Here is a 14,069-nt window from a genome sequence, read left to right as displayed (position 1 = left end):
GGAAACTTGATTTCCGCAGAGTTCTGCTCCGTTATCTGGAAGTAACGAAGCCTTTTCGGCTGTCGGACCATCTTTTTGTTTTGTGGTCGGGCCCTAAACGCAGGGGGGCAGCTTCCCGTACCACGATTGCACGCTGGCTCAAGGAAGCCATTGCTTCAGCGTATATACTGAAAGGGAAGACTGTTCCTGTGGGTCTTCGGGCTCACTCGACGCGAGCACAAGCCGCCTCATGGGCGGAATCTTCCCAGGTGTCGCCGCAAGAAATTTGCAGAGCGGCGACTTGGAAGTCATTGTATACGTTCACTAGACACTACCGGTTGGATGTTCGGGGCCTGGATTCGGGGGGATTCGGAGAGAGAGTACTGCGAGCGGGACTCTCTGGCTCCCACCCTCAGTAATTCAGCTCTGGTACATCCCAGGTGTCTGGACTGATCCTGGTACGTACAGGGAAAGGAAAATTAGTTTCTTACCTGATAATTTTCGTTCCTGTAGTACCAAGGATCAGTCCAGGAGCCCGCCCACGTAGTCTGTAGTTGTGTTATGATGAGGAGAGTCCGCTTGGTTGGGCTCTACGGTACGTTTACTTGTATGTTGTTGGGCCTCTGGTTCTGGGAGTTCTGATCCAGCTGGGGGTTCTTTGAATCGGCCCGGGGTTTTCGGGCGGTATAGTTAGTTAGTTGGAGTTTTTTCAATTTTGCTTTGACATTTCGTAAGACTGACGGGCTGTGGGTGGCACCTTACTATATGTAGGGATGCCCGACAAGTTTTGCTCTGTCTCCATCTGCTGGTGCGGAGTCACAACCCAGGTGTCTGGACTGATCCTTGGTACTACAGGAACGAAAATTATCAGGTAAGAAACTAATTTTCCTTTCAGTGTGTGTCACAACGAATAGTCCATAAAATTATTAGAACTCACATATAATTAACAACTTTGACTACTTGGTGTGACGCTAAGAAATTCATAACTTCCTCATACAATAAAATTAATACTCACTATTAAACAGGCTTGGGAAATCATGTATGGGCAGCGGCACCTCTGTCTCTCATTCGATCATAAATGCAAGGGCTTTCAATGTGCTGGTGTCTTGTTTAAAAAGCTAAACGAATGTGCCAAAAACTGCCGTCATTCAAGAAAGAGAGGAATGATTAACAAAAATGTCAATATATTCTGAACTACTGCTGTTACGCGCTCACAAATGACAGATAGCTGATCTCAAATTACAGATCACCATTACTGAGCAAAATAAACATTAAAATATATGGCCATTGCTCTAAAAAAATCGGGTGTGTGCAGTGGCACCTCTATTTTTATTCAAAAAAATGTAAGAACTCTAAACAACAAGCTGGAGCTAACATCATACAATTAGAAATAAATAAATACGATTGTCATCAATTTCACATACATGTCACGGCATAGTTGGATATTACTCCTTAAACGTGGCAGCTAAACCCGCTACTTGTGCCGCTATTGAAAGGACACCGGGAAGCTTGTATGGAAATAAAAGATTAAAAAAATTAAAAAAAATTTTTTTTTTTAAAAACCCAAAAAATATAGAGCACTCTAAAATTGCATGTATGTCACACCAATAGTTCCTAACAATGTTAAAACCTACATATAAATTAAATCTATTTCTTCTCGTGGTTATCTCGCTGAGGAACTAAAAACAGACTCTTAAGATAAAACTCACAATTCGATGTGCTTGTAAAATCAAACATGGGCGGCAGCACCTCTGTCCCTTATTCACTCGTAAAAGCAAGAACTTTAAAATGCAGGCGTCTCTTTTAAAAGGCTAAATGTGCGCCAAAACCTGCCGTCATTCAAAGAAGAGGGGCGTGGTAACAAAATTACCCGTATGTTCTGAACTACTGCCGCTGCGCGCTCACAACTGACAGGTAACTAATCCCGAATCCATATACACGTCAATGTTAATGAGTAGAATGAACATTAAAAGTGATGCAAAAAAAACATATTGCCATTGCTAAAAAAAAAACCGAGTGTGCACCACGGCACCTCTGTCTTTATTCAATCAAAAATATAAGACCTCTAAACCACAAATGTCTTTTATTATATATCACACACAGTAGAGCTGTCATCATATATGGAAAAGGAACGTAGTTAAAATAATACAAGTGTGCCAAACAGCTACTAATGCCAGATCAAAAATAAATAACTGATCCCAAATCACATCGGACACTTGAGCCATCTTAAGACTGATCGATGCAACTATCAATACTAATGCTGTGTTCAAAATATTGTAAACCAAAAATTTAAATAGACAATGGACATGTAAATAAACTGAATATGTATGGAAAAAAAATGAATCAATAAAAATATAGTGCTCCAAAAACTTTTTTTTTGAAAACTATTTTTCTGAGATCATAAACTAATAAATAAAAAGGACATGCCAATTCTAAAAGACGGATATCCAATACAATGAAACAACAAAAACCACTGGAAAAATATGTTAAGCTAAAAGGAATAACAAAATGTGGTATATAAACTGTAAAAATGCATAAGAAAATATCAATTATTATAAAATCCAATAAATAGAGGAAAGGCAATATATGCTGAAATATGCAGAATAAAATCACAAAAATACAGAGTAGTCTATATCCAGATTTAAACCATGAGGTTCTAGAGCCTTAAACTCAAATATAAATTTTTGTTCTAATTGTAACAATCTGGTATCTAAATCTCCTCCTCTCCAATTCGGAACTACTTGTTTGACTGGGTTATAGGGAGTGTAGGCCATTTGCCCATACCCAGGACAATGGACCCTCTGGTCAGGGACAGGCTGCGGTTCTGTGTGAACCAGTGGCCCAGTATAACCTCAAACCAGTGGATTTTGTCCATCGTCCGCCAGGGGTACCAATTGAATCTATTGGGTGTCCTGCCAAATTACCCTTTGTGCCCATTTTGGGGGTCAGTAGCACATCAGGATGTACTACTAGTGGAGCTTTCCTCCCTCTTAATGGCCAGAATGATCGAGCCTGTACGACCAGGGCAAAGAGGATGGGGATTCTATTCCAGGTACTTCCTGATTCCGAAGAGAACCAGAGGACTTCGTCCCATCCTAGACCTAAGGGCCTTGAACAAGTTTCTACAAAAAGAAAAGTTCAAGATGGTTTCCCTGGCACCTTGATCCCCCTTTTACAAAAAGGGGACTAGCTATGCTTCCTTGACCTAAAGGATGCATACACAGGAAGTATCTTCGATTCGTGGTGAGGAAACAGCACATCTACTACCGGGTGTTACCGTTCTGGCTCACGTCAGCCCCATGGGTCTTCTCAAAATGCCTGGCCACAGGCTGGGAGTGCATGTTTTCCTGTATCTGGGCAATTGGTTGGTCAAGAGCATGTCTTAAGCAGGGGTCACCATGTCCAAGTGCTGGAGTCACTAGGGTTCATTCTCAACTACCCAAAGTCCCATCGCAGCATGTCACCTCATTTGGACTTCATAGGAGCCCTGCTAGACATGGCTCAAGCCAAGGCCTTCCTGCCTCGCCAGAGGGCTGTCACCTTGACGACCATCGCAGCACAGATTCAACAGAGCCAGCAGGTGTCAGCATGGCACATGTTGAGACTGTGGCGCCATATGGCAGCAACCGTCCATGTCACTCCCTTGGCACACTTGGCACAGAGTCCAGTGGACCTTGAGGTCACAATGGTGCCAAGCCACTCAGAGTCTCCAGAATTGCATCCGTGTCATCCTGTCTCTCCAGGACTCTTTGTCCTGGTGGCAGGTACTTTAAAATCTGGAACAGGGGATCTCTTTTCAAAGTCTATCTACTCAAATTGTACCAACCACGGATGCATCCACCATGGGATGGGGAGCTCATGTTGATTGGCTCAGCACCCAAGGTCTCTGGTTTGTTCAGGAACACTCTTGTCAAATCAATTTCCTGGAGCTTCAGGTGATCATGTACACGCTATGGGTTTTCAGAGATCGGCTGTCCAACAAAGTTGTCTTGATCCAAACTGACAACCAGGTAGCCATGTGGTATGTCAACAAGCAGGGAGGCACGGGATTGTACTTCTTGTGTCAGGAAGCAGTCCAGATCTGGTCATGGGCCCTGTCCCACAGGATGGTGCTCAGGGCCAAGTACCTGGCCGGAACAGAGAATGTGGTAGTGGACAGGCTGAGTTGAGCCTTCAGACCCCACAAGTGGTCCCTGGATCAGGGGGTAGAGAATCTGATATTCCGCCTCTGGGGGAGCCAGGATGTTGATCCGTTCGCATCCCCCTGCAACAGGTAGGTGCCTCGGATTTGCTCCCTGTACAGATTAGGAAACCAGCCTTGGACGCCTGGCCCATCATTGGGGCTAAGGCCTTCTGTATGCGTATTCTCCTGTTCCCTTAGTGACGAAGATTCTCTTGAAGCTTCTTGAAGACAGGGGAACTATGATTCTCATAGCCCCTCACTGGCCGAGACAGATCTGGTTTCCACTACTACAGGAGTTGTCCTTCCAGAGACTGATCCTGCTGGGGACTTCCCCAGATCTCGTCACGTAAGATCGAGGCACGCTCCGGCATCCCAACTTCCAGGCCCTGTTGCTCACTGCCTGTGTATTGAGAGGTTAATTCTGCAGCCGCTTGATCTTTCAGAGGATGTGTCTTGGGTCCTAGTGGCTTCTAGAAAGCTTTCCACTAAAAATTCCTATGGCAGGGCTTCCCAAACCTGCCATAGGGGACCTCACAGCCAGCTGGGTTTTCAAGATATCCACAGGCTGTGGAATCCCCAGGACAAGTTTGGGAAGCCCTGACATATGGACTGAAATGGAGGAGGTTTTCCCTTGTGGTGTGAGCATCAGGCTCTAGATCCGTTCTCCTGCCCCTCACAAAAACTGCTGTAAAGCTCACTCTATGCTTATGGCCAGGGACACAAGAACACTTAGACTCAGTAAAAAGTATAATGTATGTTTATTAGTCAATAAAAGTATTCTCGGGAGATGCTGGCTACTGGGTGCCCTTAGTCTTACAAACTGACCACCATCTCGTCATATGCAGGAAGTGATCCTTCTTTTATAGATAACATGCAATATTGTGGAAGCTTCTAGACTTGCGTGACTGCTCAAAGAATCATTTACATAAGTTGTGATGTCAAATGCATGATTAAATCATCCCTAACTATTCTTGATTGGTTTACTAGGAAAGTGTAGCCCATTTCCCATTGCTTTGGAGATAGTTCTTTATTCTGTTAAAGTCTTTACTGGTCAAGATAATCAACACGTCTGTAGCTGTGTTGATTACAAACTCCTGAGAATATGCCTGAAGCTCCCCTGTGGTTTCTTCTTTGTGACTCTATGAATAGACATCACTTGTCTGGTGCCAGCTTGCCTGCTTTTGTAGATATCCAGGGACATTGTGCACATCATGCTCAGAAAGTCACTCAGAGTCCATTCAGCCCAGGCAGGCCAAAGAAAAGCAGAGGCTTCTGGGGATTTCCTTCTCCATGTTGGTTTTCTGTTCAGGCATACTTCTCACTGCTTGATAACATTCTACACCTATCGGAAACTGGCTTAAAAACCATCTCTTTTAGAGTTCATCTTAGTGCAATTGCGCATACCACCAAGGTATAGATGGTACACCCGTCTCTGTACAGCCTATAGTTGTATGTTTCATGCAGGGTCTGCTTCAATTGAAGCCTCCCCTAAGACCTTCCGCAGTGTCTTGAGACCTCAACGTGACATTAGCTCAGCTGATGAAAGCAACATTTGAACGGCTGTGCACTTGTGATCTGAAGTACCTGATCTTGAAGTACCTGCCTAAGGTGGTGATGGACTTCCATCTTTCCCAGACCCCATTCACACCAAAGCGAATGAGCCCTGCACAGTCAGAACTGCAAGCAAGCCTTAGTCTTCTTTCTGGAGTGGACAGGAGCTCATAGACAGCCCATCCAACTTTTTATTTCTTTTGATAAGAATATGTTGGGCATTGCTGTTGCCAAATCGACACTGTCCAGTTGGCTAGCAGATTGCATCTCCTTCTGTTATGCCCAGGCAGGACTTGGGGGGTCATGTCAAGCCTTATTTTGTCAGAGCCATGGCCCACTTGTGAGCAGTTACCTTGGAGGAGATCTGCAAGGCTGTGACATGGAGTTCTCTCCACACATTCACATCTCATTACTGTCTGGATAGGAATGGCCGACGCGACAGTAAGTTTGGCCAGTCTGTCAATCGAAATCTCTTCGAGGTGTGGAACCCAACTTTCCCAACCTAGGGCCTGTTGTTTGGGTTCAGGCTGTCTCCCCCTCTGTTACCAACAGCACTGGTGTTGTGCCCATTGGCACTTGGATTGGTGAATGTTGGTCCTTTTTTGTGTTGGGGAGCAGCCTGTAGCTAGGGATTCACCCATATGTGAGGACTACCATCCTGCTTGTCCTTGGAGAAAGCAGAGTTGTTACCTGTGGCAGGTGTTCAAGGACGTTAGTCCTCACAAAACCTGCCCGCCACCCTGCAGAGTTGGGTTTCTCCTATCTTTTATTTTAATTATAATTCTATTTACAAGACTGGAGAGGGACCCAGTGTGGATGCATGGTATAGAGCATGTTGGGCATGCTCAGTATGCCTAGACAAAGTTTCTAGGCATATCGAGCCTTTGACATAAGTTTTCCGCAGATACACTTGCAGACCTCCTCGGCCATATTTTCCTTGCTTACGAGTAGTCGCTGAGCCAATCCATGGCAAATTACTTCTTTGACCTTCTTGGGAACCCCCATAGTCAACCTATCACCGTGAAGGAAAACAGGAAAATCGAACATTTCTGTCTCTCTGGACACCTTCTCAATCTCTTGGACTGTAGGACTCCTCTATGCCTTCCCCTTCTTCTGTTGGTGGCAAGGATGGTACAGAAGGTGCTCGAAGACGAGCCTGTCTCATCCTCATTGCACCAGCCTGGCCCAGACAACCTTGATTTTCATATCTCATCAGGTTATTTGTTCATCCGCTGATCCACCTAGGAACAGACCTGGCAATGTTGACATAGAATAGTCTCCTGCTCCATCCGAACCTACAGGCCCTCCATCTGACAGCATGGATGTTGAGCACTCAGTAGTTTTCTCTCTAGAGATATAGAAGACATCCTTATTTCATCCAGGAAACAGTCCACCAGGAGGTCGTATGGTTTCAAGTGGAAATGGTTCTCTAGGTGGTGTAAAGCACCTTCCTTGAATCTGTTCTCTTGTGGTCCCAAGGACTTACTTTGATACTTAATGCACTTGTCATCTTTAGGCCTTGGTACCTCAGGTAAGAGTCTATCTCAGTCCTATCGCTGCCTGCAAAGTGCAGAGGGGACAGCAAGCCCATCTCTGCCCATCCCTTGGTGTCCAAGTTCATGAAGGGTTTGCTACATAGAAAACAGCTGGTTTCAAAACCTTCCATTTCCTGGGACCTCAAAGTGATCCTAACGCAGCTCATGAAGCCTCCGTTTGAGCCTCTGGAATCATCTTCCTTGAATTTCCTCACATGGGAAATGGTGTTCCTAGTGGCCATTACATTGGTTTGATGTGTCAGCAAACTTCAGGCCTTGGTTTCCTACTCACCGTACCTTCGGTTTTTTCCATAAGAGTAGTGCTCTACACCCATCCTAAGTTTCTTCCTAAAGTGGTTTTGGCTTTTCCCATCAACCAGTCATTTTCTTGCCTATTTTCTTTCCAAGGCCTCATGCACATAATGGTGAAAAAGCCCTTCATACATTGGATTGCAAGAGAGCATTGGCCTACTACTTAAGAGGAACACAGACTCATTGTTAATCTTCTCAGCTGTTTGTGTCTTATGATTTTAATAGACTGGGAGTGGCTGTTGTTTATCACACCATTTTCAACTGGCTAGCAGACTGTATAGTGCACTGTAATGTGCTGGCAGGACATCAGATATTAGACTTCATCAAGGATAATCAAGTCAGAGCCATGGCTACTTCAGTTGCTATCAGAGAGTGATTTCTATCAATGACACCTGAAAGCTGCGGTTTTGTCATCTTTGTACTCCTTCATGTCCCTCTATTGTCTAGACAGTCTTTCCAGGGCCCACAGTAATTTTGGACAAGCAGTTTTATATAATCTTTTCTCCAAGTAGTTCACTTTGTAAAGGGGAGCTGGGTTCCTTTTCAGCAAATGTTCTGCCAGTGCACCCTCAGCTTGGGACTCCCCACATGTCATAGCTAGTTTAACCATGCTTGTTGATGGAAAAAAGCTTATTTGTTTACCATAAATAAACAGTATTCTCTGTGGACAGCAGGATGAATTAGCCATGGTTAATACCGCCTGCTTCCCTGGTGAGTTGATTACCCAGCTATCATTTAACTATAAACAAATTGAGGAGGCTCATGAGGCTGTGCTTGGGAACTCTCAAGCATGTTCAGAAGGGTATAAAAGCTCTACTGAGCTAGAGAGAAGGATCTGTTTGGCCTCATCAGATGACATCACTAGTGTCATGGCTAATTTATCTTGCTGTCTACAGAGAGCACAGTTTACACTAAGCAAACATTTCTGTGTTTTACTAGTCCTCAAACCTATGGCCTAAGGATCCCATCGTTTTACAATGCAGAATCCCATCTACCCTGTAGTCCAGGGCCACTGTGATGTTTAGGGGTGTCTCTGGTTCTGTTTCTCTCTGATCTTAACTCTCAAGCAAGGAAGAGGGGATAGAACAGACAAAGAGAACTGGTTATTCACTGCATGCCCATCAGTCTGAAGAACTGGGGCCAGGCTGTAGTCCACTTGAGCCGGCTTTGTCTTATTTAAACTTTTCCTGGGCAAAAATGGGGAGTCTTCAGTTATATGTGAAGGTTGTATAGAAAACTATGTGTGACCTACTCATTCCTGCTCTCTCTCTCTCTTCCAGATCACGAAGCAAAGGCCATGATTAAAGAGCGGCAGAAGAAAGACAATCACAACCTGAGTGAGTTGCCCCTCAGTTTGCCATATCCCATCTTCCTCCTCCTTACCTCTCCTCCCCCCCCCACCCCCAAGCATGGTTCTGTACTCTGTAGCGGGAGGGCAGAGGGATTGCAGCTCCAGAGTAAGAGAGGGCTTTAGCTCCCTTACTATCCTCCTCTTAATTTTCTGATGCTTCATTCATTCTTGTTCTTCTCTCCTGCAGTTGAGAGGCGTCGGCGGTTTAACATCAATGACCGCATTAAGGAGCTGGGCACCCTCATTCCCAAGTCTAGTGACCCGTAAGTGTAATGAGGAGAAAGAAAGGAAGGCCTGAGGGAGCCCAGGATGTGCCTGCGATCTCCCCGCCTTCTAACTGGAGTTTGCCTCTTTAGTTGTACTGTTCCAGCCTTATCTAAAACAAGAGTTACTTGTTCCCAGCCTGGAGGGTTGGTGGTTGCAGAAATCAGGGGACATGGGCTTCATTCCTGGCCTGCTCTCCTCCTTGGGTTGGGAGAATTGCAGAAATCAGGGGACCTGGGGTCTGTTCCTGGCCCCATTTCTGGCTCTTTGGGTTGGAGGAATGTGCTGAAGTAGCCCTCAAAGCACCTGACTTGAGTGGAGTCCCAGAAGCACTGCCCTCACTGCAGTAATACTGAACCCTGCATGTTGGGAGTGTTAACTATGGTTTCCTCCGTATAGTCTTGAGGATTTTTTTTACAACTCTAGAAAGATTGAAAAGCTTCAGTGTTTGGCAAAGAGAAGATCAAACGGAGTGTTTTCAGTATTGGCTGATGCACTGGGGCATTGTAGAGAACATAGCTGGTGATTGTGATCTTAGGGCAACATCTAGTTGTGAACAGCAGCAGTAGCAGTAGCTCTGCATAACTGAGGAGGGCGGTGGGGGAAGGGGAGACTTTCGGTGCTGCTCTCCAAGGCACCAGGAGAAGAAAAGTCTAGGAACCAGGAGGAGGGTGGACTTCTTGGTGTTGCATGGAGTCAGCTAATGGCTCAACTGCTGTCTTATAGGGAGATGAGATGGAACAAGGGCACGATCCTTAAAGCATCAGTAGATTATATCCGGAAGCTGCAGAAGGAGCAGCAGAGGGCGAAGGAGATGGAGACCAGGCAGAAAAAGTTGGAGCAAGCCAACCGCAGTCTGCTGCTGCGTGTGCAGGTACCTGGGGTGGGGCTGGGGGTGGTTAGGGACTTGCTGTAACTACAGGTTGCACCTGCTAATGTTGGAGCTTAAGTAATGGGTAGAGATGGAGAATTTGCTACATGCTAACTACAATCTGTGTCTGTGTCTTTTGGGCTTTAGGAGCTGGAGATGCAGGCACAGATCCATGGCATCCCTGTCCCCTCCCTACCTGCTGTCGATATGATCAAGCAAGATGCTGCAGGGCCGGACTTACAAAGGGGAGATCTGCCTTTTCTGCAAAGCCTGGCACACACTAGTGAGATCGATGACTCCTCCTCTGAACTGGACCTGAACCCGCTAAACTTTGCCGAGGCTCTAGGTGATCTTCTAGACCCTGGAATGACTTATCAGCTGGGGCTGACTGGTGATTCAGCCATTGCAGACATCCTGATGGACGAAACACTGTCACCTGTTGGGACTGCTGATCCCCTCCTGTGCTCCCTGTCACCTGGCGGGCTCTCCAAGAGTAGCAGTCGTCGCAGCAGCTTCAGCATGGAGGAGGACTTGTGATGAAGGTTGCTTTGCCAGGGCGGGCAATGAAGGACTGCATAATGACTATTAACTCCACCTAAAATGCAGACATTGAACGCTATGGAGTGTTTTTAAGCATTGCTATCTGTCCACCCAGCCACTGTAATCCAACAGCTTCCTCTATCCTTGCAAGTCTCGCAGACCACCTGAAGTTCCTGTAGGAGTCATTGGTCAGCGAGTGAGGGCTAGCTAGTCTACTCTCCCTCCCCCTCTAAAATCCTACAGTCAAAGCAGCAACTGAAATGCTTACTGAAAACGTGGCAGCTAAACAGGAAAACTGATTGCTGAGTTGGTTTTATGATTGCCATTGGTCATTAGAAAGAGTGCAGTGAAGGTTCTTGTAGAAGGAAGATGCATATTGACCTGTGACCAGATTGCTGCTGTAACCTTAGCATTAAACCCTCTCTTTGCCTTCCCAGTACATAGCATAGGCTGTATCCCTGGTAGAAGCTGGTCTTTAGCTCCTCTCCCCCCCCTTTTCTCTCTGAAACTAGCGACTGTTCAGCAGCGCTGGGCTAGTGGCTGCTTTATTTACTATGCTGTGAGCATGTGCTCAGTTTATTGATTTAGTTGTGCAGGTAGTTAGCCATGGGCTATAGGGCCTGGGTTCTTTTTCCCTCCTTAGCTGTGTGGAGCCTTGTAGGTTTCTTGAAGGCACATAAAAAGAGGGGTTAGTATTTGGAGAATTTGAGGAGATGGGAAAGCTGTTGGGTGGAGGGATGCAGAGTGGTCTGACACCCCATCCTGTTTTGACCCTGGGGTTCGTTGGCCTGTTTTGGGAAGTTTGGCCTAGCTTTTTCCTCCTCTTCCTTTGGACTATGGCATTGTGAGTCTTCATTTATAAGTACCAGAGGATTTTTCACCTATTTTATAAACCTCCTCTCGCCCCCCCCCCCCCCGAAACTAGCCTAGCCATTGTGGTGATGGTCTTTGGCCAGGGGGCCACAAATCATAGCCCCCTCCAGAACCTAGCTAATGTGGACCATATATCTGGCCACTAGATGTCGCCATTGAGGGATGATTGGGACACTCCCTTACAACCTCCCCCACCCACCAAGGGGTTGCCAGCAAATGGCTTTGCAGCACCTTCAGTACCAGCTGGCCCAGGGAGCAGGAGCCAGGGTTTGGAACCAAACCCAAGTTTTCTGTTCTGTACTTTCTACTGAGCCGGTGGGCTGGTCCTGATTCTGGGATTTAATGCCTGCTGCTCCCCCCCCCCCCCCCCCCCCCTAATCACAGTGTGCAGCATCATATCCTGGGTAAGTCTCTGGTGCTTCACTGAACATTTTTACTCCTAATATTTTCCCCACCATGTTCACTCCCCACTCCTCAGACAGCTCAGGGATCCCCTTACCTGCCCAAGAGCTGGAGGAGTTCTTTTTCTTTAGCTGCACCTTCTGCATGGCTTGTCGGCCAAAGGACTTTATCTTCCCTCCCTCTCCCTGGCTTACGAACATTGCGTGCCCTACAGCGGATACTTTTTTAGCAGAGAGCTGGTCTTTTAATTCTGTATGTTTGTTGTCATTTTCTTTTTTTTTTTCTTTAAAGAAAAAAAATATCAGAATCAGAAATGTATGTTTCATTATTTTTCTATTGTGGATTGGTTGGAGGAGAGCAAGAAGGAGACAGACAGACAGAAACAAAGAGAGACACGCTGGGCCATTGGTATGAAGCATGTATGCCATGGAGGCAAAATGGGAAATGTCCATTAGTATACTATCCATGTGCATGAGAGACACTCTTTCCCCTGCTCGTAAAGGACTTGCTAAGAGGATGCGTCCAGTGTCCTAGTCATCCATGGACTGACGCTTGCAGTATCTTCTGGAAGGAAATTTTGGTTCTTAGGCAGATTATCTTCTGAAACTGGCGACTGAAAGGTCACAGATCAGTATTTCATGATTTCTTCTCTCTGGCTTTCCCCCCCCCCCCCCCCATTGGTTAGGTGCTTCCATGGTGAATATGAACAGCTGGCCATGTCCTGTTGGTTCTTGTGTGTTGAACCAATGGAGAGAACGCAAACAGAGACATTTTGTGTGTTTGGGTCTATTTTAATCTTGTTTTGCTAAACTTTTTATTCCTTTCTTCAGTTGTCATTCTGCTTTGATTTTATACCAGTCACTATTTGTACACTAACTTTCTTTATAAAAAGAACAAGACAAAACAACCAAGTGCCTTGTTTCATTTGGGGGTTTTAAAGCCATCAGAGAAAAAAGAGAGGGCAATACATGTGCAGGAACAACTATGCTACTTATTAGCATATAACTAGCTGCCAACTCCCTTAAAATGAGGCACAAGATTGTAGTTTTTGAAATGAGCATGTTTTTGATGGGGGGCTTTTTATGAACACATTAAGAAGCCTGAGATGGATGCTACTGTAGTATGCTTTGAGTACAGATAGATATACAGCTTCCTCTACATAAAAAAGCTTGTTGGGGAAACAATTTGTAATCATTTTGCTGTTCAGGAAGACAAGCAGACATACACTGGGCTGACTTTTGCTGCCGTGAATAAACAGGATTCCATTCTACAGTCTCGTAGCTCTTCATCCCACGGTCATTGATGGACAATCCTCCTGCCCATCTGTTTTTTTCCAAATGTAATTACCAGCTAAGATCATGATATTGATTTCGATGATGGGGACAGCAACCATCAAAAGGGCAGTGTACTCTGATGGAAATGCCTTGTGTGGGACTGTTTCAAAAAAGTAGGAGCAGCAGCTGGGCTTCACCATGGACAAAACATATAAAACATCCTATCGATAAGAACTAGGCTGGCTCTTCTGCAAATTTAACTTGAATTTAGAAAGGGAAGGAACATCAAGGATCAGGTAGTGCTTTCTGTTCTGAAACCTCAGAAGAAACCTGAACTGTATTTATTATTGAAACCTCACTGTCGGGATGCCCTAATTCTAATGAATCATTAGAATTTGGGCATGAGGATCGCCTGGTAACATGCCTACCTGGTGTGAAGGTGGCGGACCTCACGAGTCACCTAGATAGGATTTTAGACAGTGCTGGGGAGGAGCCGGCTGTCGTGGTATATGTGGGCACCAACGACATAGGAAAATGTGGGAGGGATGTTCTGGAAGCCAAATTTAGACTCTTAGGTAGAAAACTTAAATCCAGAAACTCCAGGGTAGCATTCTCTGAAATGCTCCCTGTTCCACGCGCAGGTCACCAGAGGCAGGCAGAGCTCCGGAGACTCAATGCGTGGATGAGACGATGGTGCAAGGAAGAGGGATTCAGTTTTGTTAGGAACTGGGGAACCTTTTGGGGAAGGGGGAGTCTCTTCCGAAGGGATGGGCTCCACCTTAACCAGGGTGGAACCAGACTGCTGGCGCTAACCTTTAAAAAGGAAATAGAGCAGCTTTTAAACTAGAACAAAGGGGAAAGCCGACAGTCGCTCAGCAGCGCATGGTTCGGAGAGAGGTATCTTCAAAGGATACTAATGATGCATTAGAATTAG

The 14,069-nt window shown here is 45.7% G+C and overlaps 1 protein-coding gene across 4 annotated transcripts in view; it reads left to right on the top strand.

The window, feature by feature from the left end:
* The window catches only part of TFE3 (transcription factor binding to IGHM enhancer 3), a 73,795-nt gene extending 61,659 nt beyond the window's left edge, over positions 1–12,136 (top strand). For all 4 annotated transcript variants that reach the window (XM_029610477.1, XM_029610485.1, XM_029610499.1 and 1 more), the window contains exons 7-10: positions 8,841–8,897; positions 9,099–9,174; positions 9,902–10,049; positions 10,194–12,136. In XM_029610477.1, coding sequence (XP_029466337.1) covers positions 8,841–8,897; positions 9,099–9,174; positions 9,902–10,049; positions 10,194–10,583 — 671 coding nt within the window. In that variant the 3' untranslated portion in view covers positions 10,584–12,136. The remainder of the gene's footprint in view (positions 1–8,840; positions 8,898–9,098; positions 9,175–9,901; positions 10,050–10,193) is intronic.
* Positions 12,137–14,069: the final 1,933 nt, after the last annotated feature.

The sequence above is a fragment of the Rhinatrema bivittatum genome, chromosome 1 (assembly GCF_901001135.1).
Source record: "Rhinatrema bivittatum chromosome 1, aRhiBiv1.1, whole genome shotgun sequence".
NCBI classification, from domain to species: Eukaryota; Metazoa; Chordata; class Amphibia; order Gymnophiona; family Rhinatrematidae; genus Rhinatrema; species Rhinatrema bivittatum.
The sequence above is the reverse complement of the archived record's forward strand: the minus strand, read 5'-3'. Positions and strand labels throughout refer to the sequence as shown.